The sequence below is a fragment of the Centroberyx affinis genome, unplaced genomic scaffold (genome assembly GCF_046629955.1).
Source record: "Centroberyx affinis isolate AG114_WGS23_722 - 3 ecotype Tasmania unplaced genomic scaffold, CSIRO-AGI_Caff_v1 ptg000200l_1, whole genome shotgun sequence".
Taxonomy (NCBI): domain Eukaryota; kingdom Metazoa; phylum Chordata; class Actinopteri; order Beryciformes; family Berycidae; genus Centroberyx; species Centroberyx affinis.
In genome coordinates, this window is record NW_027278893.1 from 204902 (window position 1) to 231951 (window position 27050).

Genomic DNA, 27050 nt, shown 5'->3' on the forward strand with positions numbered 1-27050 from the left:
TATTCTATATAATCAATCAAATCAATCAGAAGTCTTACCTACAGCACAGCGGACTAACCCTGGCACACTGAAGCCCTACCTGTAGCAGTGGAACTGGCTCAGTCTGCGGTTCTGTGTCAGCCGGTTGTTTGCAGTTGAAGTTTGTTATATCCTGTGCGATGCTGTTCTTGATCTAGTTCTCTTCTTCAGTGGTGCTGCCTGTGTCAGCTGGACCTGACATCCAGCTGCCCGCCCGCCCACCCACCCACCCACCCATCCATCCACCCACCCACCCACCTATCCATCCACCCACCTACCCACAAGACAAGAGGAACCTTCAATGATTCCTGTGGGGACATGGAGACGCTGCAGCAGCAAGGAACACAGAATATAGATGAGAAGACAACATAAACAAGAGTAATACAACCTAATACAACAAAAAAGTACATATTGAAGGTTTAGAGCAAAAGGGGGTGCAGGTGACTTTTTCTTAATTTTATAGCGAAATCTTTAGAGCAAAACTTGAAATGATTGCATCTTCTTTTTTCAAAACATACATAGGAACCATTTATACTGTGAAAGATTCATTAAACTGATATTCTGTAATAAGCTATGCCCTTTCTGCACCATATCTAATCTAGGGTTTTCACTTGAGTCTTTTGGATTTTCCCCCTGTATTTTAATTTTGTTTATGGTTACAAATGTGTTCCTTTGACCATCAGATGGAGTTCAACAACAGCTTACAACACAATAAAACTCATTTCCGAGTACAAAATGTCACTTAACACCCCTCTTGCACCAAACCTTTGATATTAAAGACAATATTTAAACTACAACATATTGAAGATTTAAGATACAGCTGTCCATGATAATATGGAGCTCCTCTCATCTTGAAATAATTCTCACTATGTTGACTACTGACAGATGCACAGGTTAAGAGATGTTTGCAGTTGACAGATCTACAGTCCAGTGCAAGAGCAAACACAGGCTGTGCTAATGTGCATCGTTTAGTATCCACATTATTAGATTTACAGCTGGACGCAACATGCCCAGAAATATGTACCGGCTCACATGCAGAGAGATGTGCAGAAATCCACATAAACACAGATGATGAGACAGAACAGTTCAAAAGAGGCAAGTTTCAGCATCTGCATCATTACATCAACACACACAGGGCAGACGAGCTACTTTTTAGCTGAATGACCACTGGAGCTTGTGGATTCAGAAGTTGAAAGCCAACTAAAATGATTTTTGTGTAGTACATTTGCACATGGATCAATGACATGAGATGCCAATTCCCATGTCCAAATCCATTATTTCCCAAAACAAACCAAAAAATAAATCAAAGAATTAATGTAAACACCACTTTCATTTTATTGAAATGCAGTCCGTTGTGGTGAGTTGTGATGTTCCAAAGTCCAAAGCTGTTAATCAAGTTGTTGGACATACTTTTTCAAAAGTTGAAGTGGTGCAACCAACTTAAAGGATTAGTTCACCCCAAAGTGAAAATTAATGATCTATTCGCCTGCTTGTCAGTCAAAACTCACTGAAGTCGGTCGGACCACCAGACACAGCGTCTCCCAAACTATTGAGCGTGACCGGAGCATCGTGAGTGAGGAAAATATAAAAGATAATGAGGTAAATATTGGACTTTTGGACCCACAGTGTGATTGTTTGGCTACAAAACACTTGGATTACGCTGCATGAGCTGTTTGGAGAAATCTGATGGATATTTTGTGCTTTTGTTGGAGCGTTAAAAATATCGCTTTTTGCTGTGTGTTTGGTCAACTTCAGTGGTTTTGACTGGGGTAAATATTCTAATACAATATTCTTATATATAATGATAATAATTTATAGTCTGCCTGTGGAACTCAATATTGAATTAATAGTGAACTTATCGTGCTTCATGGTATTGTTTCTATCTAATAATTTTTAAGTAAAACTATAAAATTCCTAAAGGCACTTATTACTTTTTGCTGTGATATTTACATCCATATAGTATCCAATTTATTTATTTTTTTACTATAGCTCTCTGTTATAATAGCTGTTTTAACTCAGTATGGATTCAAGTACCAATAACTTTCTACAAGAGCAAATCATATTTACGAAATAATTATTTTATCAAAATAATTATATTTACCTACCAATTGATTCAGCTTACTACCTACCTACCTACACCAAAAACCATTCTAGAGTTTTACTAAAAACAAGTTTTCTTGTAATTTCTTTATTTTCTGGATGTTCTTTGTGACTATCGTGAATATTTCTTAATACCAATTTTCATTATCAACTTAATAAGTTCACTTATTAAGTTAATCTTGTGTAGTATATTCAGCCCTGCACACAGAGAAAAACTAAACTCTTTATTATCGTAAAATACAAAACATCAAACATCAAACTCAAAGCACGGCTGTAAAAGTTCTTGCTCAATGCCTCAGATAAAATCAATCAGGGTATAATATATTTTGTGACCAAATGTAACCTTTATCTCAAAATGCAGACATAAAATATAATCATGATGAACTGAAATATCACTCCATCATACCTGTGCAGATTTCAGGCAGAGTGTCTGTAGGATATTAGCTTTCCTACCTGCCACCATGGCTGCTGGATTCAAAAATCCACCCTACACTTTTATTTTACCAGACAAAAGTAATTTTTAGAACAGAGACAAACCTCAAACTGTGGCTGCTTCCTGACAGAGTAGACCAACTTCCCAGCTACAGCCAACATTGACCAGCAACTGGCTGGTGGTAAGTTCAGTCCGAACCTGAAGCTCAGGTACAGTAGATATAACATGAGCAGCTGTAAACACACTCACAATTCCCTTGTGCCTGAAAACAGGTGAACAGAATCGACATGTATTCCATATTACAGTTAAAATCTGCAGTATACCAACACAGGGCACAATTATTTAATAAACTCTTTCAAGTGTAAAAATATATCAATATAACACCTAGGAGTATACAGTATATCAACAAACTGATTATTACAGATTCTGGTTACATGTCTTTAAAAAACATTCTCAAAATAATGGTTCAGTATTCTTTAAACAAGACCTATTACATTTCAAGTTGTCTTCCAAAACAACCTTAATAAATAAATGAGGATACAGTACAGAATTTTACGGAGCCCCTAAGGGGACATGGGCAAAAAAAAAAATCTTTAAGTTTTTGGTGCGCACCAGAAACTATCCCGTGAGCACGGGAAACTTTCTTGTGCTCACGAGAAAGTATTGCGTGCACACGGGATAGTTTCTGGTGCGCACCACATAGTTAGAGAAAGTTTCCCGTGCTCATGAGAAACTCTTTCAGAAAAAAAAATCTTTAAGTTTCTGGTGCACACGGAAAACTATCCCGTGCGCACCAGATAGTTTTCCGTGCGCACCAGAAACGTAAAGATTTTTAACTTAAAAGATTTTTTTTTTGCCCATGTCCCCTTAGGGGCTCCATAGAATTCTCTACCAGGCAAGGCATCTTTTTTTTGTGTACAGGCCACAGCTGGCAAGTCCTAATGTTAAGCCAAACAGGTTTTTAGAATAGAAAGACACCTTCACACGGTGGCCAGTGTTCTGCCAAATTGGCTGATAGTGTTGATCAACTTTCAAGCCAAAAGTGACCAGCAATTGACCTCAGTAGATATTACATGAACAGTTGTACACACACACACACACACACACACACACACACACAATTCCCTTGTGCCTGAAAATGTGAACAGATCTGACAGACAGTCCACACAGTGCAAAATTAGAAATCAGAGCAGGACTTCCAGATGAAGGCTGGCTTCCTGCCAAACAGGCTGATGGAGAGACAAACCTAACAGCAACAGCCAAACATTTAGCAGCATTTGTCTGGAGGCTGGTGGTGATTTCAAACCCTGTTCACTATTCCAGCACCGTGTGCCATCCTGCCTGCCCACACAGTGAATCCTGAATATATACTGTATATATGTAGTGATAGGGATAGTCGACTGTCTGTCCCTTTGTACTGTATGTAGGTCCTGTTGTCCTTGTACCATGTGTGTTAGTATGTTAGTATGCTATTGTGTTGCTATGCAAGGTGTCAACATGTCTGCACCAAGGCCACCAACACAAATCGCTGCACATTTATTGCTCGGGGCTTTCAGGTAACATAATGCACTCTCTGGCGGCCATGTTGGAGGCTCTCAGCTCTTGCACAACAGTGGCTGTGAACAGCTGAATGCACTTTTACATGTACAACTTGGCTGCCAGGCACGGTTAATTTTTGTGCTGTTTCTGACTGAACTGATCATTTCATCACTGATCCATCTGATTGATTTAGTGTTTAGATAATGTCAGTTTGTTAGCTAGCTAACCATAGCATCTGGTCAGCTAACCATCACTGTCTTGTTGTGAACACATCTGATTAGCACACTAGCTAACGTATCTAGCAGCAGCTAGCGTTAGCGTGTTCACATTAACATCAGTGTGTTTGCTGGCTAGTTAGCTAGCTAACAGTTTGTTCAGGTTAACTGAGCTGACTCTTCTCAAGCTACAACTCTTCATGTTTTGGAGTAGAGACTAGGGCTAAAGACAAGACAGTTTACTGTGTCACAGTAACCTACATTTGGAAACAAATCCACCTTATCACACTATTCACTTTTACTGAGAACGTTACTGAATGGATCTACAGCCACACCACAACAAGCTGACTCAGCTGCTCTCTGTTTCTAGTCTGGTTGTTATTTATTTAGACATTATGTTGCACAGCCAGTTCTCCACTGGACCTCCATGATGGCTCCAGACAGGGTTGCTGGAAGATTTGTGACACAACTGCAAAGCCTTACTGAATAGCGACTGTGATTCTGTGCTGGCCTTAAGCCATTGACTGCAGAGCGGAAATGGGGGTGCAGTCTTGGTCCGGGTCTTCCATGATGGACTGCAGAGCCTCCAGTCCCTCTACAGACACAGTCAGACTGCCCACCACCAGGCTGCTGTCCTCCACATCCACCACTGCAGACACAGAGACACAGCAAGGCACCGACTATCAACATGAGACAATTTGGCACGGGGGTGTATCTGTGTGTATCATGGTTTTGCCATAATTTGACATCCAAATGCGTGTGCAAGAACAGAAAACATGGAAAAGTGTGAATTTATGTATGAGGGTGTGAGAGAGACATAAAGAGAGAGAGAGAGAGAGAGAGAGAGAGAGAGAGAGAGAGAGGGAGAGGGAGAGAGAGAGAGAGAGAGGGAGAGGGAGAGGGAGAGGGAGAGGGAGAGGGAGAGGGGAAAAGAGTGAGCATTTGCACATGCATTTGCTGTCTGTCATGAAGTTGAATAAAATCATGCCACATGTGTGTGTTTATGTGTGTGTGTGTGTGTGTGTGTGTGTGTGTGTGTGTTCTAACCGTTCAGACTGGTCTCGGTCAGGTCCTGCTGTTTGTCCAGGATGTCGGGGATCCTCAGATAGGCCACGCCCACGTCCTCACACTCCCTCTCCTGCTCCTCCTCCTCCGGCGGCTCGCTCACCACCGTGAACCGGATGCTGTCAAGTCCGTTCAAGTCAGATTTATTATTATCATCATTACTCTAACTTTTATTTAAAGTGGTAATCTGTGAGTTCCTCTTTTTTTTTTTGGTCTCAATCTTTGGTACTAATGTGGACATCGCTGTGGTGTTTCTGCACTGCATTTCCCAGAGATCACCTGTCAATCAAACAGTGTGGGCGGAGCTTGGATTGTCTGTTGGTGCAGTTTGAGTCTCTGTAGGTGGCGCTCTTTTCTTTGTCTTTGTCTGTTCAGCCATAGTGGCTATTGCTGCTCATGCTAACTACCCAGTTCTTCTTCTACATATTCAAAAAAACACTCCCAGAAATGTAAAACGCATCACTTCTGGTGTGCAAGAGAATGCCTGGAAAAGACCTACCAAACACCAGGTGTTAAGACGTATATAGTCAAAGTACATGAAAAGCTCAAGTATTTGATCTTCTTCTTGCTTCTGTAAAAGCTGTTACCAGAGAATCAAAATACATCAATTCATTTCAGGTACGAGGGGCTTTATGTGTAAAAGCAGTCTTTCTTAAGTCCGACTTAACCCGCAGCATCTGGAGCTCCAACTACTCCTGCGATCGGGTATTGTAGGTTCCAATCCTCCAGTCGGAAAGTGATGTGATGTATGAAGGCAGTTTGTGGAGAAGGGCTTCATAAATAAACAAACACCAATAGTTACCTCCAGTTATGAACCTAGACAGGTAGACGCCGTCAAAGGGCTTAAGGTTGGAGACAGCTACATGTCTGTATATTACATCTCCATAACCCCGAACAGAGAGGCATACGGCACTTTGAACACAAAGGGCTAGACAGAAAGCAGAGGACAAAATACATACGTATATCGCAAATTTTAAGATGAAACCAGAGCTTATGCATGTGTGTTTGTGTGTGTACATTCACACTTGTCATTTCAACTTGATTTCTGAGATCCAATTCTAAAGATCAGATGTTATGAGATTACATCGCTGCATGTCAACACTTGGCCTGAAGATAGCTGTTACTGTACATGTCAGCTGTGACTGTTTTTGATCCACATATTTACTGCTGCTGGTCTGGGTCTGAATCCCACCAGAAACTTTCCTCCTGTGCCTCCGTCTCCCTCTGAGCCTTCCCTGTCTCAGCAAAGAGAAAACACTTAGCAGAGTGGACTTTTCCTGTCTTACCTTTCCATCTGAGGGTTGCGTCCCTGCAGGACCCCCCTCAGCAGCTCCCGCCTCGGCCCGTTGTTCTCCACATCCACGTGAATCACTGGGAAGACAGAACAAAACACAGGCCGCTGGGTCAGATCTCACATTCAGTACACATACAGAAGGCTTTCAGATATGGACACACTGACACAAAGGCTGTGCAATTAATTGAAAACACATTGAAATGGCAATGCTGAGTGCTGTGATTTCCAAATGTCAAGAGGCTGCAGTTTCTTTTCTTATTCTCAGGGTCTCAGCTGGCCTCCTAAACAATATTTGCTGATGCTGTGCAGAATCCCTGGCTTACAAATCAAGTTGAAAGCTGGAGAGAATATTCAAACCAAGCATATTTCATCTTCAAGCAGTAAAAAAAAACTTGCATTTAAACATTAGAAAACATTATGTCCACATGTCGAGTCATATTTCAGTTACAGTATTCATCAAAAGAATCACACTACAGTCTTTTTTTGGTCAATATTGTGGAGCATTAACTGACCGATGCACAGACAAATAGGATTTAAAATTAAAATTTAAAAATGTATATGGTTTGTTTTTAATCTTGAGACAGATGTGTGAGGTTTGCCTCAAACCAAAGGGCAAAACAAGTGCCAGAAAGTTTACAAAACCACTGTATCATATTTGAAAGTAGATTTAGTCTGCTTTTCTGTGATTGACAACTTAACTGACACTATTTGGATTGTCCTGATACAGTAAACCCCACCCATGTGGTACTCCTCGCAGATTAAAACAAACATTTATTTTAGTGTAAACCTACTGCTCACTCCAGAGCAACTTGCAATGAATGCAACAGCGCAATAAGCTTCAATTCTTATATCACCAACAATCACAAGCAACTAAAAATGAAGTGCAAGGTCCCGGACTACAGTATATGCCTATACAGAGGTTGAAATGGTATCCTGGCACAACTTCACCCACTAACAAGGTGCATGGAATTTACATTTAGCACTGGGAAAGAGGAAATTCCAGCGATACTTGCAGTACTGAGAACAAAGATTCATTAGTAAAACTGTTTCAGAACGTGGACACAACACTGATGAAGGCCCCATGCCAAAACATGTTGGTTTTACTTTCATTTCCTCTATTCTTTGTGCCTTTACAACATTCCTGCGACCACAGAATGATCATGTGAAAAGTGAACGCTGGCAGAATAAAAGCTGGAAGGGATTTATTTTTCAAGAGGAAGTAGACAGAGAGGGGAAATCAATCGGTGGGAAAATGCTGTGTTGCATCAGTGAGAAGTGGGTGAGCGATGTTGTTCAGGCTGGTATTTTATATTATGAACTTTAGACCTTAGACTCTGCTTTTAGACAGTCCATTCGATGACTTAAGATTACACCAACAGTTGCACCAGCCTTTTTGATCCTTTGCATTTTACCTTCTCTCTCACCCAGAGAAAGAGCAGGTATGGATTCAGCGTCTTGTCTGAGAACAATTCAACAGAACACGTGGTTGTGAACCTGTGACCTTCCGGTTGCAGGACGGTCTCTCTCTCTAACTCCCCTGAGACGCTCTTGCGGTTCCTTACCGTTGCTGTAGTTGTAGTGGATGCTCTTGCCTGGCGGGGGTTTGGGCAGGGACAGGGGGGTTTCCTCGGAGGGCAGGTCCAGGAGGGAATACTCCACAAACAGACGCACCACGCTGCCGTCCCGGGCCGCCCGCGACTCCGGCCTCAGGCTCAGAGACACGATCTCCACACGCACACGCTCCGAGGCCTGGGGAGGGCGGGTTAAAGGTTAAAGGTTTAGATAAAGGTGAGACTTGTACCATTTTTAAACATCAATCTATCATTGTCACATTAATTGTGATATCTTGGTATACTGTACACAAGTGAGACCATGGTGGAGACGATCAGTAGCCTCTATCTCACACCAGTGGTACTGTTAGTGCTAATGATTCTCAAAATAAATACAGTATTGTAGATATCATAACAACGCAACAATACCAACAATATTGGTGATTGATTTATGGAGTTTTTCAGTTTAATGTATTTGCATATAAGCTACAGAAAGAGACAAAACGAATCAACTTTATGTTCAGTTTTGATGTAGTGGTTAATTTCCCAGTCTCTTCACTAAGCCCTAAACTGACAAAAGTGGTGCAATGACTGACGAATAACAAGATATTATTATTTGGTCTGTGGTTTGATTGATTATAAGACGTAGATCACCAAACTAGCACCTTAGCAGGGACACTGCTACTCTCCTGATACCATTGTTTTTTCAGATATGGCCCCCAAACAATTATATTTTATTACTTTTTTTGATCATTTATTACATTATCAGTTGCTACATCTCTCTTTGTTTGAATTGATTTGATGCCATTCCTGTACAAAGATATTAGGACTGACCTTGTACCACAATTCATTTGGAAATTTACGGTGCTAACTTAGAGGGAGCGGACCAAGCCAACACAGCAGGGGGGCTGCTATTCAAAAACAATCTCCTGCTTGTGTGCAGCATAGAATCGATCTAAACCTCGACAAAAACATAACACCTGCACAAAACACACCACAATCAAAACATAAGTTCAATTTTGTTTTCCAGAGCTGAAGATCACTCCCCCCAGCCGCTGTGTACTCCCCAGCAGCGAGGCCCAGGCTGTGGACATCATAACAACGCAACAATCCCAATAACCTTGATACACTCCATCTATTCCATCCTTGTGCAATGACTACATCCTCTTTCCAAGGTTCTCGCCAGTGTTGGAAGAGGTAAACAGGGGAGTGGATTCTCTGTGCTCTCGATTCACCAACCTTCCTCCCCGCCGAGGCCTGTCCAGGAACAATGCAGTCATCGCTGTCCGACTGGGTCGATTCGCTCTGATCCTCCTCGGCTGCTGGGACCTCCGCAACATCTGGAAGGATCCAGACAGGGAGCAGGAGAGGAGGAGGAGGAGGAGGAGGAGGAGGAAAAAAGGCACAAGAAAGAGATAAATCATGGGTACTAAAAAGAAAAGACTGCTTTCTGTAGAAGTAGTCAAGGCAGCGTGATAGAACTGGAACTGGCAATGAACTCTGCTTTGAACGAGTGTCTGTACAGTAAGCATGCTTTGTGAGGGGGAAGAAGAGTGAATGATGAAGAGGGTTGAATGGATCATCTCCTCAATAGCAACTGCCATTGGGATGGCTGTTGATATCGAGCATCACGCAACCGGTGAGTAAGATGTAAGCCTTCTCTCCCAAGGCCGTCATTAACATTTATGAAGCCAGCCAGACCGGTCTTAAGATTATTGGCAGCAGCATTCAATATTTATGTCTGTTCTGGTGAGGAAGCATTGCGAGAAAACAAAAACATTGTCCATTTGCACTTTAAGGAAGCGTACAAGCTTAAAAACAGGATTTGTTTCCCAACCAAGCTGTGAGGGATTTGGGAGATGAAGCCGGACTTAACCCATGATCTTGAAAGTGAATTGGTTCTTACTTGCTACAGTGTAAATCGAGAGCGAGTAGCCGACCACTACTGTACCGAGCGGTACAGTAGTGGTTTGTAAACAGAGAATGGAAAAAAATAAAGCGAGAATTGATAAGAAAACTTCAGTGAAGTAGCCACTTCTTGAAAAACACTGAAAAGTTTCAGTCACATTTATTATTTTCTTCCTTCTTCAATATTTTCAGTGTTTTTGTCTCAAATGTTTATAAAAACATTGAAAAGTTCTGATCATTATGTCAGTATTTTCAATCATTAATATTTTCTTACCTTCTTCAATAATTTCCTCAGAAATTTCAGAGTCGTCAGAGCCGGACTGAGAGCTCGCTGGAATCAGCTGCCCTTCAGAGAAGTGAGACTCCTCTTCCTCATCCTCTTCCTCGGTGGTGCTTGGAGGTGCCGGGGTTGCTTCAGAGACAACCTGTGAATTCACATCATTTAGAAAAGGCGATATTTGTCTTACAGAGGTATTTTATGCTGTTGCATTGCAGGGTACTACATTGGACTGTACATCAGCTCCAGTAGAAATAGTACAGAACATTTGGTTTCTCTTTGGGTAACTTTATATTAATATTTTAGGTTCTTTCTTAAATTGTACCATGAAATTGAAGGAAAATGTATTCATGTTATCAGCAATCTGTCCTTGCTTAAAAAACAGTGACATTTGTATTGTTTTTAAATGTTCGCGTAATGAACATCAGGTTTTTCCAAAATGGGTATATGGTCAAATTGCAATCCTCATTTATAAATCAGCGAGCGTCTGAGCTTACCTTTATTATAGGTGACAACTTTGTCTCTCTCTTCTCTGGAAGCACACTGGCACTTGGCGAACTCCCATCCTCAACCTACCAGAAGAAAATCACAAAGTAATAAAAAAAACTGATTTGGTATTTCTGGTAAATCTTAAGGCTGAAAGATTGAGCGCATTCCTATTGCAGCACCTTGTTCAGCTCCGCCTCAGGTTTCCAGACCGTCACCTCGGTGTGCCTGCTGAGCACCAGGACATCACCTAACCCCATTTTTTTTTACAGAAAAATCTCACCTGCTCGTCTGTAGCTGTGACATCCAGAAATTTGACTTTTTTGGCACCCAGTCTGTCCTTTATCTGTGGCTTCTGCCTGGGCTTTGGCAACGGTGCCTGATGGTCAGAACACATTCAGACAAGGCATGTAGAGAATATCTGTGCAGAACAGTATCACTATTAAACTGTTGGTAGCAGAGCAGGAAACAATTTGTTTTGTCCAGGGGCCACAGTGGCTGGTTCACTCAGCCAACCACTTTCATGATTTTGGAAGCACTCAGCATTTTTAGAAAAGAATAGGATCTCCAAATGATGCCAAAGTGGCTGGCAGAGAAGACAAACAGCCACAGCCAAAATTTACCAGCAGTTGGCCAGGTAGCTGATGGTAATTTCCTACACTTATTGGTAGACCTTAATATGTTTTTTTAATCATTTCAATGCAGTATTACAGATTCAGATTCACCTCTCTCCTGGACAAAATGTTCTTGGGTTCTAGAGGTACAATAAAGTCCACAGAGAAGAGAGACTTGTGCACACTTAAAACCATGCGATTGTTATAAGACACTGAATTGATTTAAGTGCACAGAAGAGACAGGGAGCAGGGAACAGAAAATTGCATGGCTCTAATTATGTGGAAATTTTCTCTCTTCTCTGTACTGTTGCAGATGCATTGTTCAGCATTAACTGAGCTCCTTACTTTAGAGGCAGCAACATCAGGGAGAGAGGCGGAGTGATGAGGAGGTTCTTTGGCTTCCTTCTCTTCCTTCTGTGTCTTGTGAACATCTTTGTCTTGCAATTCTTTGTCTTTCTTCTTCTCTTCTTCCACATTGTACTGCTCCTGCTGCTGCTCAGGAGTTTCCTTGACTGGCTTCTCTTTGGGGACAAACTTGGCCTCTTCCACAGTCATGGTCGAGCCTGGCGGAGGGAGGTAAGTGAACTTCCACTTGAGCGTGACTTCAATATGGCCGGTGGAGAGTCCAGAGGAGTCTGCCAGCTCAAACACACCTGAGGAACAAAAGAGAAAACTGATTCAATTTGTTACAAAACGCCATACAATAAACTATGAAGCAGGACAGGAGTCAAGAGCAAAACCACAGTAACCAGAGTTTTTCTCTAATTAATTGTGTTTAATTGGCAGGATATACCAAATATTACAAGATTGCAATCCAGTTATAAGTGTAACCTACATTGGCTGGACGAAATATGGCCAAGCAACTGTGTTTATGTTCTGCCATCATGGTACATGGTATGCAGGACATTATGTCATCATGGTGTCTGTGTGTGTGTCTGTCTGTGTGTTGACACATTGTTGTGAACACAATAACTCAAGAATAATAGCCTACATGATAGAAACTTCACACTAATACCGCCCATGTGTTATGTGAAGACAAGTACAGTATATTGACATAGAAATAATTGCAAATTCATGCATTAATTTGCTTAATTAATGACCTACTTAGCATAATGAGGTTTGTTTAATATATCATGGTAATTATGGTGGGACATTAGGCAGCTCAAGTGTCTCTTGTTTAAATAAAAAAAACTTGATTTTATGCAATGAATTGATTCCTCAGTGAGTGAGTGAGTGAGTGGGTGGGTGAGTATGAGGATGGATGGATGGATGGATGGATGGATGGATGACAAGAAAAGAACGGTTGTCTTTTCTTGTCAGTTTGCCAAGCTGCATATTTTTTATTTGAAACGTGTAAAATAAATCAATCAAGGCATGTTTTTTAGAGTACACATTTCCCTTTTTTTTTAATCTTGAATTGCCTTTTTGAAAACAATGCACCAGAGAAGCCTTATTTTATGTATATTTTCTTACCCAGCACACGGGCTTTCTCAGTCAGACCTGGACCTGTGACTGATCTCGAGTATCGCAACCCTGTCATCGAGTCCCTGGTAACGCAAACCCCGGTTTTACTCACCGGTGATCCCCTTGTCGTGGGCCAGCGACAGCAGCGGCACCCGGGCCTTGCCCAGGTACGCGTCCATCCGCTCTTCCTTGTAGTCGAACACGTAGAACTGCAGGGCCTCAGACTTCAGGTAGCGGTCCAGGTCGGAGTCCATCGGGACGGAGTAGGCCTTGAGGTCAGCGAAGCGGGGGTCGCAGCAGTCCTGGACGGTGGCGGTGTCGTGGTCGGGGAAGTCGGAGAACCTGTAGACGACGAAGGGACTCGGCTGCTGGGAGCCGCGGGACCGAAGGCTGCGGCAGCTCTGCACCGTGACGTACAGGACGTTCGAGCCGCTGCTGGGTGGCGCCAGCTGAGGGGTGGAGATGGACAAAAAAATTAAGGTTTAATATAGAGTTTGCATCATTCTGCACACACAAGGTTAGGTTTATCATATCTATTTGTACATTAGCATACATGAAGTTTAGTATGTTTATTTACAAAAAAAAACCAAAACCAAAAACACTGTTGATTTGACATTTGCATTACTTAGTACTGACTGTTTGTAATGACTGCAATAAGGAATGTTATTTATTCTACTGTTTTATCCATTGTGAGTTCCTCTGGGTAAGAGTGTTAACCAAATTCCTACAATGTAAATGACCTATTTTACCTGTAAATGTGTTTATATACAGTATGTGTTTATGTGAGAATGGCATCCAGTGTAAAATGTAGTCGTTAGGTTTACCATATCTATTTGTACATTAGCATACATCAAGTTTAGCATGTTTATTCTAAAAAAAAAAAAAAAAAAAAACAACTTTCTACCTTTTTTCCCTATTCCTTATTTCTTCAACTAGAATTTCCCAAACACACATGATCCTTCTATGGTCACAGGAATATTTATTACATCTATTTTCAGGTTGCTGTGGCTCTGACAGCAATCTGGGAATTTAAACTGATTCTACTGTCACACTTACGCTGTAGGTAAGAGTTTCAGCTAAATAACTAAAATGTAAAATGTATCGTAAAAAAGGTTTAGTAAGGTATCTCACTCTAATGTGTAGGTACCTGTCCATCCTCATTCAGCGTGGTGTTGATGTAGCCCGTGGCCTTCACTCTCTCCTTATACAGACGGATGGTCTCTTTCATGGGGACCCTCAGCCTCAGCCAGTAGTCCACAGAGCCAAAGGACTGAGCCTCACCTGACACACCTGAGAAAGAGCTGCAAACCTTAGACCCTGCCTGCTGTGAGGAGATGACCTCCGTTTATCTGCTGAAGTTCTGGGACAAAGTTCACATACTAGAAACATGCTTTTTTTCCTCTTTGCAAATGTTTTAATTGCAAGGAAGAGGAGTTTCTTCAAGTTTCTAAGTTACCTGAGCTTGCACCTGTCAGCAACAGTACTCAGATACGTATAAAATCTATTGTTTTCAGACTAAATCTTACAGTGAGGGTTTAGTTGAGACTTTTCCATGGAACTCATTTTGTTTATCCAGGGGAAGGTTTGCTGAGCATGCATGAGTACAACCACAGTCTTCAACTCAAGGCCACAGTAGAAGGTGTTGAGGGAAGGATTACCGTTTTTTACTTTCCCCAACTAGACTTTTGCAGCCGCTCTGCAGCCAGTGGGGAGATTTGGGCCTGCAGCATCTGGTCAAAAGCCCCAGTCTCTAACGTTCAGGCTATCACTAAAAAAATACTCTTCAGGAGGGAATCTTATCTGGAGGGACGCAGCTGGACGACTAACAGTCCAAATCATTCATTCATTCCATTTGTCGCGGATGTCCCTGGGTATTTTGGGTTTGTATTTTGCATGTGTTGCTGCAAGCCAAATTTTCCATTAGGGACTTGAGTCTTGAGATTGAAATTAAGCAGAACTACTCCACATTATACAGTATATGTTATCTATATCTGTAAAGTGAATCTACTGACAAAGTGTATCATTTTTTATATACTTTATATATACTGTATTATGTATAGCCTTCTGTAGACTTAGGTGAATAAGATGCACATTTTGTACATCATGTACATGTATATATATATTTTTTTCATATAGCCATATCCTTCTGTTTGTTATTGATATTTTTACAATGTTTCAACCTATTTTATACTGCATACATCACATTTTTGGTATATTTTCATATCGTAATTATTCTGTATTCATTCTTTCTTTGTCTCGGTTCTAAGTGCTGCTGTTATTTTGCACACCCTAATAATGCTGTAATCCATACTTTTCCCCCCCATACGTTTTCACTCATACTTTCTACTTCAAATGTAGTGCTGAAATTGCCTGTTGCGTAAGTTTATATAAGCCCCTATATTACATTTTTTTGTAACTATTACTACTTGCCAACAACCCAACTTCCCCATGTGGATTGTTGAAGATTCATCTCATCGTATCGTACTCACCGACCAGCGGCACGGTCCCATGAACTTTGCCATCTTGCTCTAGAAGCTGCCGCAGCCGAAGCTGTCCGGTCGCCAGCGTCCGAAACTCTAGTCCCATGGCTTGATGCAGCTCTACTGTGACTGAGTAACTATGGAGATACTCCAGGAACCAGTCGTCCATACGCACCACGTACTGAGAGGTGAACCCATACTCGGGCTTCTGGCCCGTCACCACCGGAGTGGAGTGCATCTCAAAGTCATAGAAGCCGTATGTACAGAACGTGGCGGGTTCGCATTCTCCGACCGCCTCCAGGGCGGATGGAGACAGTGAGGCGTTTACTATCTGGAGCTCCAGAAGATTCTCTCCACGTTCCAGGTGAACCGTTTCATCAAACTCGTCGGCCTCGTCCTCGTCTGTGATGTCTGGTTTGAAGACGTAGGCTTTGGTGCCGTAGGCAATGTCTCTGAGCTGGGCTAGGGGGGAGCAACATGAAAAAAGACTGTTTCAGTCAAAAGAAAATCAAAGCTGATGGAGATCAGACAAACAAAAAATCAAAGATAATGAAGACCGGACAAAACGACCACTCTCTACACAGTAATGAACCAAAGCGTATTAGCAACAAGGAATCCAGGGTTCTGCAGTTTTCTATTTCAAAATTACAATATTTTTCCAGACATTAATTTCTTCACTAGATTTGAAGATTTTGGTGAAAATGAAGAAAGTAGAAGGCAAAATGACATCTAAGCAACATCACTCTATAGATTGTGACATAAATGTAAATGCTTTGGAGGACTGAACAACATTTTTTCAATACTTTTCCAGACATTTTTGAAATTTCCCAACTTTTCAAGACCTGGAAAATGGTCACATTTTCACAATTTTCCATACTTTTCTAGGCTTTGGAGGCCAGCATTAAAGCCTTGGGAGTCATAGTGAACAAACTACAGGGTCTTTGGGAAGTTCTGACAGAAGAAGCTTTGAGGGAAGCTTGGACAAATACCTTCCAGCTTCTTGATCTTGGCTGCTCTCATGTCAAGCAGCTGAGCCTGGCGTTCCAACTTCTGCTCATACTCGGTTTTATCACTGTCCATCTTCTGTGACATAGCTTCAAGCTCCGCCTCAGGACCAAGAGTAGAGAACAGATTCCATTTAGGATTTCACATTTTAGGCATTTAGCAGGCACTCTTATCCAGAGTGATATAATGTTAGATCCCATCTGTTGATCTTGTGAGAGTGACTTGAAAATGGAAAAGATTTGTTCCTTGCCCTGCATGTGACTTCCTCTACCTTGTAGCCTTTGTTGATCTTGTGCTCGATGCTGATCATGTTCCTGGTCTTCTCCAGCTCCTGGATGGTCTCAGTATGTGCAGCTCGCAGCTTCTTGACGGAGCTCTCTGCATTGCTCTGCACCTCCTCCTCCACCTCCTCCAGGAAGCCCAGCTCACCGCTCTTCTTAGATTTACGTGCCTGTGAATAGAATAGAATAGAATAGAATCTTAATTTCTAGGGCCAGCAGAGTGGACCTGGGTTGAAGTCCCCTTGTCAGCTAGTATCCATCCTAGTGAAGTGTCCGCAACCAGCTCCAGATGGCATTGACCAGTAGCTGACCCTGACCTCTGACCTCCCCGTGGAGGGGGGGGGGCAAGGGAAAAGAGAATTTCCTCACAGCGATCACTTTAGTATCACACACAAGTTATTTTCATGCAATTTCTGCTTCATTCAGACACTGAACAATGGAGAGAGATGAGAAAGATTGACAAGAGAGCGTCTGTGTGGATTCATTTCAGTCATCCAGGTAGTAAAATGTCCAAAAAATAACAACAAAACTCCTCTATTCTATCTATTTTAAGTCCAGTGGATTTTATTTTTTGGACATTGACAAGAGAGAGAAAGAGAGGCGATGGCATGCAACAAAAGTCATCAAACAGATTTCAACCCATGACACCGGAAGAGAACATTGAGTGAAGAGTGTGCGCTAAAGCACACTTCACTATACACATACATGCACATGCACACACACTGAGCAAAGCAGTGTAAACATGCATATATATTCTGAAGTCACCAACTGCTGACTTTTCCAGTTACCTTAATTAGCATCAGTGCCTCGGTGAGCTCTGCCACATCAAGCTCGCTCTCCTTAAAGAACAGATCATGATGACAGACAGGGATTGGTGTCGGACATGCAGAGGTTTTCAAATGCAGCTACCATCCACACTAGACCTGACCTGGGTGGGCTGTGATGCCAGCCACCAGCCGTATGATGCTACATTTTGTACTCTCTACCAGTCATTTTGGCATGTAACCAAAAAGTTCTCTTCTATTCTATAAGGAATTTTACTGGTACAACAGCAAAAAAAGCTTCACATTTGAAATTAAACTGTGGCCAGAAGTAGTTTCCCGCCCTGTGGTTTACCTTAGTGTAGAACTTCATACGATCATTTAGTTCATCCAGCTGCTGCTTCTGCTCCAGGAACTGAATCTGAAGCCGCTTGTTTTCTTCTGTCAACTTCTCATTTGTATCTGAAAAAACAAATCACACTGATGAAATCAGGGAGTTCTTTCACATTTTACATTTTGAAATTCAATAATTTTGGACTGAAGATTTTGGTCAGTGTTCAATAGGATGTATGTTCTACTCTCTAGCAGAACTTTATTCTTGACAGAACACCAATAAAGGAACTGACAGTAGCTCTACAAATGCATAAAATGAGCTGTCATACTTTTCCCTGACTTTGTCCAATTCCAAAATATTTCAAGACCAGCAATATTCATTATCATGGACAAATTCATTTTGTATACTCTTCTGGACTTTCCAAACCTGTGTAGGAACCAAGTAAATCAATCCTGTGATCAAAATACAGCGCAGGCAGGATGTGAAACCAAAACTGCACCAGTACCCCTCTCAGCCTTGATTTTGTCCAGGATTTCATTCTTGTCAGTGAGATCTGCCTTCAGCGCCATCTCCAGCTGGGCGATCTGTACCTTCAGCTGCTGCTCCTGAATACGCCATTTTTGTTGCTGAGACACATCCAAGGTACTGGAAACAAACAAAAAATAGAATAATAATTATATAGATATACTGTATATAGATGTTGATATAGTTAAGATGTTGATATAATCAATGAAGACCAAAATAACCTTGAAGTTCTCACATACTTCATGTCATTTTGCCTCAAAATACTGTATGCCAGTGGTCATTAAGTTCCAGAAACCTCCCAAAAAAACAATCATTTTTGTCCTGTGTTAAAAAAAGTCTGGAGCAGACAACAGATAAAGAAAGCTGACAATCAAACTTAAGGAAAACTCCTGAACATTTGGGGTAATTTACCAGAATAAAGGCTGCTCACCTGTTTACCAGTTTGTCATAATTCTCCTTCAGCAGGTCCCTCTCCTTCTCCGCATCACGAATCTGCTCTTGCAACTGTGCAACACAAGAGATGTAAAGAACAGATGAGCATGTTCTGTGTGACTGGTGGATGACATGTCCTGTTGAAACACTGTTGCCCTTCTACTGGCTCCGTTTACATGATTCAGTGGACTGAAGACATTTTTTCACTAGGAATTTTATTGTCATAGTTTTACACAGTCTGTCAGGTTGGCACAAACTTAACATGGATTTTGAGTCCATAAAAGCTTTGTTTACACTTGTAAACACTGGAGTAAAACTTTTGTATTTTAAATTCTGATGGGTTAAGAAAGTTCCAAAAAGGTTGAATTTCCAATCTACAAGTCAAATTCTCTAAGAACATATTTGAATTTAATATAAATTTAGATTTGTCAAACAAAGTCTGGATTGTATCTTTAAATCACAAACAGAATGGGCTGGAGTTGAATAGTTTTATGTTGAAGTTAGTGCTGCATGATGTGCTGCAAGCCAAATATTTAAATTGCAAATTATGCACCATAAATGTAGACACAGCTATTTACATATAATAACTTTTTCAGCACTTAAAAGTGTGTGTGCGTGTGGTGCGTGTGTGTGGTTATGAGTCGGGGAGTGGTGACAATACATAGGATTTAATAATTCTGAATAAAGTTTTAGATTTTCCTTGACATGCAATTTGATTTGTGGACCTGGATTCTGTACAGCATCAGAATACCTTGGTCTGAAACTCGTCTCCCAGGCAGGTCATTAGCGCTCACCTCCTTGGTCCTGATGTTAGAGAAGGTCATGCTCTGCAGCTGCCTCTCCAGGTCCAGGCTCCTCTGCCTCTCATCCTTCAGCTGACCTGTGAGCTCGTCCACCTTCGCCGTCGCTGCGTCATGACTCGCCTTCATCGTCTTCTGACTCTGAAACCCCAAAACAGATGTTCCAACAACTCACATCACTTCGTTTTATTCTTAATATGTACAAGTCCTAAGTTTTCCTGAATGCCCACTGCTCTGTTGCTGATGTGTCTCCCACCGCAAAAGCAAATGTTGGGAATTTATGTTTATTTTTTTTCAGTTTTGCTCAATTTTCAGCGGTGAGAAGGCACAAAAAAGAAGTTTTCATTGCAGTGTAATAATTTTGTTCTGTAGATTTAACTACAGCTCATGGGCGGGTTTTACCATCGCCACCACTGTGTTTCAGATGTTTTGGGGAATCTGCATGGCTTGGAATCACAAACTTTTCTTGTTGCCCTCAGAATAACAGAGAGTATAGTCTAGACCCCATATTTTACGATTTTTTTATTTTTCATCACTGACAGAATTCCTGATACTATCCAAACAACGTTACATACAGAACATCCAATGAACAGAATACGGGAAGTACCCTGCTTCACGCACTGGTTTTTGAGTTTCCTGCTGCAGTCTTTAGGGTTATGGTTGTTGTTCCTAATAGATTTGCCTCGACACCAGAAATACTTTGATTAATGGGATTTGGGCCAATAATTTTTAAGAAAATATTCAAAAACTACACCTCACTCCCTGCGTTTGGAGTACCAGCTGTCCCACCACATGGTCAGAGCCGTCCTGGGGAACTTGCTGTCAAATCTGGCATTTTCATTTCAGTTTCATTTTTGTTTGTTTCAGTTAATAAATCTAAAAGTCATCAGTAACAAAGCATCAGAATCGCTTTGTTTTGTTTTTTTAGAAATAATTACCAAGTTTGGGACGTTTTGAAACCAATCTGCCTACTCAATAGCCTTTTACTAGGTGATAGCTTTCATATAGCCTCATACTGGGGGAAAATCACCACATTATTACTTTGTTATATTGTACTGAGGAAGAGAGCATGGATGTCTGTTCATATGTTTTTACTAAAAAGGAGGAAGTTGAACTTGACATATGTATAACAATTACAGATGAACTGAAATCAAATATATTTTTATTTGCCATATAAGTGAGTGTGTTTGCAGCACTGTGAGTAACCTGGGTCAACACAGGGACTCTTTTTCGATTTGCGAACCTGTCGTCCATGACATGTCTGATGTAATATCTAACAGCAGAAGTACAATTCAGACAAAAGAAAGCAAGTATGGAGGGCGGAGATCCCGGAAATTTACCTGCCAACCAATTAGGATATAGCAGATGGTGATTTGACTGACGATAAGCGCCACGCATCATGTCAATACAGCTCTATAGTCTGTAACACAGCCAGCAGATGGGAAAATGGACGCCTGCGTGTCTTCTTGATCACGCGACATCAAGCACACAGCCCATCTCATCTTATCTTCAGGAGTTCATTCCCTCTAAGACAGCTTGGGAAGATCGTTCTCCACAAGTACACAAGCTTCGACTTGGCAGTCTTGGATTTGATATTCACCTGGTGAGTCTTCGTTACTCAGTGAGGAAGAGGCTGTAAAAGCATGTTGTTGTAAAAGCATCTCACCTCCTGTAGTTGGAGAAACCTGCCCTCCAGCACTGTTATGGCGTTGGCCCTCTCAGCCAGCTGCTTCTGCAGTTTGATCATCGTCACGTTGTTGTTGACGGAGGACCTGGGAGAGAACACAACACAATAGCTGATAGATGCTCCATGTTTTCTATTTGTGTGTGTGTATCTCTGTGATGTTTGTTTACAGCACTGTTATTGACCAGATACATGTGCAATGTTCACAACCTGTTTCCTGTATTTGCTATCCTAAAGAGATCTCACTAAAAACAATCAATAGTTCTTACATTCAGGAGCCTGTCTCACAAACCGAGATTAAAGGTTTAGCGAGCTAACTTCAGGCTTAACCCTGGCTTTTCAGTCTCACGACGGTGCCTCACTATATAGCGGGGTACATCACCATGGTAACTTAGGCAGCACAGCTAACTGGTCATGTTCAGGCTATTGGATCCAAACTTATACAAACCTCCTTACCAACTCCTAAAAAAAAAGGCATCGCGACTCCTAGAGGATCCCGTTACCTGTTTTTAAATATTGTTATTGCAGCAATTCCAAAACCTGATATTAACAAAAACACCGCATTCAAATGAACAAGACTAGTATAAAAAGAACTGTATATGGGGAAACTATCGAATTAACAGACAGTGAGAAGGATGTTGACACCAGATAGCCAGAAATTCCTGAAGTCTGGACTGATGCTCATATTCAGCTATTTCTTCATGTGTTCTTAAGTAGTATGAATACTAGAGAAGAAGAGTGCAGACTCTAACTCCATTATCCTTAGCTAGAGTTAGAAGGACTGGAATCAGAATCAGATTTTTACTCTCCCCCGACACCAAAATCTCTATCCTGGTGGGATGACAGGTTACCAAAACTCTAGAGCTACTATGGAGTCATGTGACTTTTGTTTACAAGCCCTGGTTTGCTTGTAAATGGACAGTGTGAACCTAAACGAACCAAATACAAAAATATAACAAGTACATTTTTAAACTATGGTTCAGGCCATAGAAAACAACGTTTAAGTGTGTTCCCTGATAAGGGCAGGAATCTAGTTCCATAGGAAGGGGGCACTATAGGACAACACCCCATCTGGTTTCTGTCAAATGTGTGGAATGACAAGGAGTCCCGCACCCTGGGTGTGGAGAGTTTGGGTAGAATTACTGGGAGCAAGTGCATAAGATAAGATAGCACTTTATTAATCCGCTTGCGGAAATTCAGGAAAGCAGTGACCACAAAACGGCTTGTAAGTTAGAACTAGCACCATGCGGTTTTACCTGAGTTTGGAGGTCTGCTGCTGCCGGATCTGCAGAAGGTTTTCCTCATATTCCGTCTCCTTCTTCCTCAGTTGGTCCCGGAGGACCTCAGCGGCTCGGTCCATCTCCTCTATGTGGCCTCGCTGGGACTCAATCACATTCTCTCTGTTGCACAAAGAGTATGCACGCTAGTTAGCTTTATTCTTAGTTATCTTATCTAAGACATGGTGTGTGTGATATGGTCTCTGGTGAAGGAGTGGTATATGACATGGTATATGTTGTCAGGTGAAAACGCTGCATCTCCAAAACACCCACTTTTCACAAACTAAGAAAAACAGCCTTGTTTTGAGCTTGGTGACCATCTCTCTTTTTAGAGGTCTAATAGGTAAATGTTTCTAAACCCAATGCAGGAGCATGTAATCCTTTAATTGAAGGTAAAAGATGAAAACAGACAACATCGTGATTACAGGGTTTTTATGCGACATTATACTGATTTTAGATTCACAGAGATAGAAAGAATGAAAGTGAGAAAGAAGTCTGAGAACACACTGCAAAGACGCATCATCCCTCCAAGTTTCGTCAAAATCAGCCCAGCGTGTCTGAGATATCACCTGAGATATGTGCGGTACTTACCGGTTGCGGATCTCGGCCCGGGCGTCCTCCAGCAGGCTGTGTCCGTATCGAGGCAACAGGCCGGTCTGAGGTCTGCCTCCTCCCTCCACACTCCTGGTACCTGTGCAGGACAATTCAGGCTGTTTGCTCAGTGTGGCGAGGATTTGGTACGAACACAACTACGTTTAACCTGCTCCACCCTCTTAGTATGACTCAGTAGCACTGACGGTTATTAACCAATAATTTAGTGGTAAGTAATACAGTGGGTAAAATATGACCTCCAGCCGGTGATCATCGTGAGGCAAACAAACACTAATATAATGACAAATAAGGTTTTCAAAACAGCTCCGCTCTGGTTGCAAGTCCACACTACGGTAGCAAGCAGAGTCTTCCACCAGAGCATTGTCAGTGAGGAAAACAGAGGAGATAATGAGGTAAATATTGGACCAACAGAGCAATTGCTTGGCTACAAAGCGTTATGCTGGACGAGCTGTTTGGAGAAATTTGATGGACATTTTATGGTTTTTTTTGGAGCTGGAAAAAGATGGCCCCATTAACTTCAATAGTTTGGGAGAAGGCTGAGATGGAACTACGGGGGTGAACTCACTGTGTGTTTGGTGTCCTATAAATACCAAAGGAGTTTTCATTTTGGGGTGAAGTATTCCTCAAACATTATAGGCACTAGGGCTGGGCGATATGGACCAAAAATCATATCTCGGTATTTTTAGGCTGAATGGCGATACACAATATATATCTCGTTTTTTTTCTAGGAAGTGGGCTAAATGTTCAGTTGTAAGTAGGGCTGGGCGATGTGGACAAAATCAAATATCACAATATTTTTGACCAAATACCTCAATATCGATATTCCGACAATATTGTCACAAAATATTTACACAATACAATATAATAGAACAGCTAGAACAGTCTGGTAAGTTCAGAAAACTACATCACTTTACTGTAATGCAGCCTTTAAAACCAGGAAAAGACAACACTTATGCCATATCACAATATTACGATATCCAAAATCTAAGACGATATCTAGTCTCATATCACCATATCGATATAATATCGATATATTGCCCAGCCCTAATAGGCACTGAGCTGACAAAGCTTAAATCCCTACTAGATCACCAACGTTACAAGCATCCAATAGTAAGGAGTCCATAGGTCAGGATCTTATTGCCCTTAGAATAGTCCTGTGATCACTGAACTATTTGTATTGTACTGCATGTAAGTTTCAGCTGTATGCTTCTCTGAATACGATGTGTAACACACTTTTGGGACGCAGCTGGGGCGGAGAGGGCGTGTCGTCCCGCAGCCTCTTCAGCCCTGAGTTGATGCGTGATTGGACGTGTCCGTACGGCGTCGGCCTCCTGCTCTGCACCTGGAGCACCTGCTGCTTGGCCAACAGGAGGCGCTGTTTCAGCCCCTCGTTCTCGGCCTGCAGCCCCCGGACCTTCTCCTGGAGCTCCTCCATCATCTCCTCCATCTCCACGTCCCGCACCCTGTGGACCGCTTGGCCCCGGCCCGCCGCCAGCTGCTCCATGCGACCCCGGTCCTTCACCAGCCTCATCAGCTTAGTGCCCAGCCTGGGGGATTAGCAGGAGGAGATGGGTGATAAAATGGAAGGATTATGGATAAAGAAAATCATCATGTCACCCTTTGGTGGTTGTGTTCAAAGTTCAATAAGAAAAGGGAACTGGACAGTAAATTATACTGATTTACAGAAAACTGAGTTAGTTTTTCTGAACTTTTTCTAAGCATTGGAAAAGAAAGTAGGTAGATCAAGTTGTCACAATATGATTTTTTTTTGTCCAACTCTAGTGTGGCATCTCACTTCTTGATCTTGTCGTCCTGTTTGTGGGTGTGCTGTTTGAGGAGCAGGGTCTCCTCATGGAGGCGCAGGAACCTGTCCTCCAGCTCCTCCCTGGACACCCGCGAGATGTCCTGACGTGCTCGGACATTTTGAGCCACCGACAAGTCTGTCAGCAGAGGGAATTCAGTAAACATAGACTCATTTTCTCACATACTCATTTACTTTTTTTTATATTTTAAGGCATGTAGCTGATGATGAATAAACTGCAATTTCTAGATCACCAACATTACAAGCAACCAACAGTGAGGAGTCACAGTGCCTTGACAACATTCCTGTGACCAAATGATCAAGTAAGGGAGAAGAGCTGGGATAGAAAATTGAATGAGAGGTATGAGGAAAAGCAGAAGGGATTTTTTGATGGGAACAAATTGAATATAAGTGCAGGAGGAAGATGTGGGACTGCAAGGCTGCTTGTGCAAAACTATGATCGTCCTCAGAAGCCCCAGCCTAATCTTTCCCAGTTCATGCTGTCTTCTCTTTCTGTTTGTAAGGAACAGAACGTCCTGTCAAACTGCATGCTGCATAAATTATTAACATATGCTTAAAGTTCTTGTTTGTTTGTTTTAAATTCTAATATTAATTTAGGCTTAAAGTATCAATTTATGCCAGTTACCAGTTAATGTTTCCTTGCACAGTGGCAAACATACCTCCTAGAAAATGATGCAACCTTTTTAAATCATTAGGGTCCATGCCTCTTCTTGCCATATATCCAGTCCACAATGCAGCAACTATTTTTAAAACATCATCTTTTAAAACTGGTTTGAACCCTCTTTAAGGCCTCCCACAGTGTCTTTTGATGGAACAAGAAGAAGAAATAAAATCATGGATTTGGACAGAAATCCACATCATGTCATATGCTAAAACTGAATGATAATAATAACCAATAGAGCTCTGCTGCTCTTGTAATGGCAGGCAGCATCACACACCTGGTCCAGGTGCAGCATGGGACAGGTTCAGTGTGATGTCTCTGACTGGCACTTCGTCTGCTGTCTCATCGTGGAATGTGGACATATTTCAACCTGAAAAGTAGTTCAGAAGTCTTCAATTAAACACATTTTCACGTTTGGAACATACACTCCCATTACCTACAACCTATAGTGAAACTTAACAGGATTACATGTAACATTATACCATCACCGGCCACCTTGCAACAGTCACTGAGAATCAGGTTGAGGTTCAATTAAGGACAAGTGTAGCCAGGATATCTGCAGTTCTGTCTTATATGGAGAGAACGCTACGCCAAACGCCATTCAAAAATCTACCAGTTTAATACTTACTTTCTTATTGGCATATGTACATACATGGTAGAACAAGACAAAACATTTTACTAATCGTTAGTGCCTTATGGTAAATTCGGCATACAAGTGATCCACCAAGATGGATGATCTTTACTTTTATTGAGAAATTGATTCTCCTTGCTTGTTACCACGGTGTAACGTTACTTTGGTGGAAGATACTTGTAGGAATGAGATACGAACCTAAAATCTTACTGCAATAATCGCTGCTTGGTGTATTTAATGTATGCCGAATCGAAGAATGGCTCCTAATAATTCGTAATGGTCTTTAGATAACGTCCTTATCTGATTGAGTAGTTATGTACCATTTCCGATTTGCAAAGCAACGTTAAACTTCCACATTTGTAATAAGGTTTGGTTTGGCTTCCTCTACACACGAGAAACAAAAATCACATATCTAGGCTAGGGTAAATGTGTCAACGACCGTTAGCAAATGTTGTGTGGTGTTGCACGATAAAAAATTTAGATATTTGGTCTGTTATGGTTGTGGTTGTCCCACCAGAATCAAATCCCCAAACTGTAACGTTAGCCAACATTTCCGTTAGCGGTAACGTTAGCTGTTGCAGTAACCTAAGTTAGCTCATTTCTGCACTCTTTAGCTATAAAGGGCTAGCTCAATAATTTATGCACCGTAATTGAATAGTAATAACTTAACCCATCTGCGTATCTAACGTTAACTGGGAAATTGTCCATGGCTTTATATGTTTAGGTTTTTAGCATTCCCTACCTTTTAGGATGGGCTCTTCAGTCCACAGCGACGGTTGCTA

At 41.6% G+C, this 27050-nt stretch overlaps 1 protein-coding gene across 1 annotated transcript; it reads right to left on the bottom strand.

The window, feature by feature from the left end:
• Nucleotides 1-3431: 3431 nt before the first annotated feature.
• On the bottom strand, nt 3432-27050 carry rpgrip1l (RPGRIP1 like). The gene is made up of 24 exons (XM_071538897.1): nt 27011-27050; nt 25915-26007; nt 24950-25094; nt 24388-24701; nt 23134-23233; nt 22522-22665; nt 21248-21353; nt 19576-19722; nt 18780-18853; nt 18330-18469; nt 17846-17952; nt 17518-17568; nt 16720-16899; nt 16433-16550; nt 15453-15905; nt 14111-14253; nt 13076-13412; nt 11974-12152; nt 10397-10547; nt 9454-9554; nt 8227-8413; nt 6657-6741; nt 5353-5489; nt 3432-4954 (listed from the first exon to the last, which is right to left on the bottom strand). The coding sequence occupies exons 2-24, from the start codon at nt 25997-25999 to the stop codon at nt 4818-4820; spliced, it is 3621 nt and encodes a 1206-aa protein (XP_071394998.1). The 5' UTR covers nt 26000-26007; nt 27011-27050; the 3' UTR covers nt 3432-4817.

What these genes read in the sequence shown, in the direction of transcription:
- rpgrip1l (XM_071538897.1), bottom strand. Translation starts at nt 25,999, where the DNA reads ATGTCCACATTCCACGATGAGACAGCAGACGAAGTGCCAGTCAGAGAC. An exon ending in AGATCAACAAAGGCTACAAG is followed by an intron (nt 16,551 to 16,719) that starts GTAGAGGAAGTC and finishes CTTGGTCCTGAG; the next exon opens with GCGGAGCTTGAAGCTATGTC. An exon ending in CGCAACCCTCAGATGGAAAG is followed by an intron (nt 5,490 to 6,656) that starts GTAAGACAGGAA and finishes CGGACTTGACAG; the next exon opens with CATCCGGTTCACGGTGGTGA.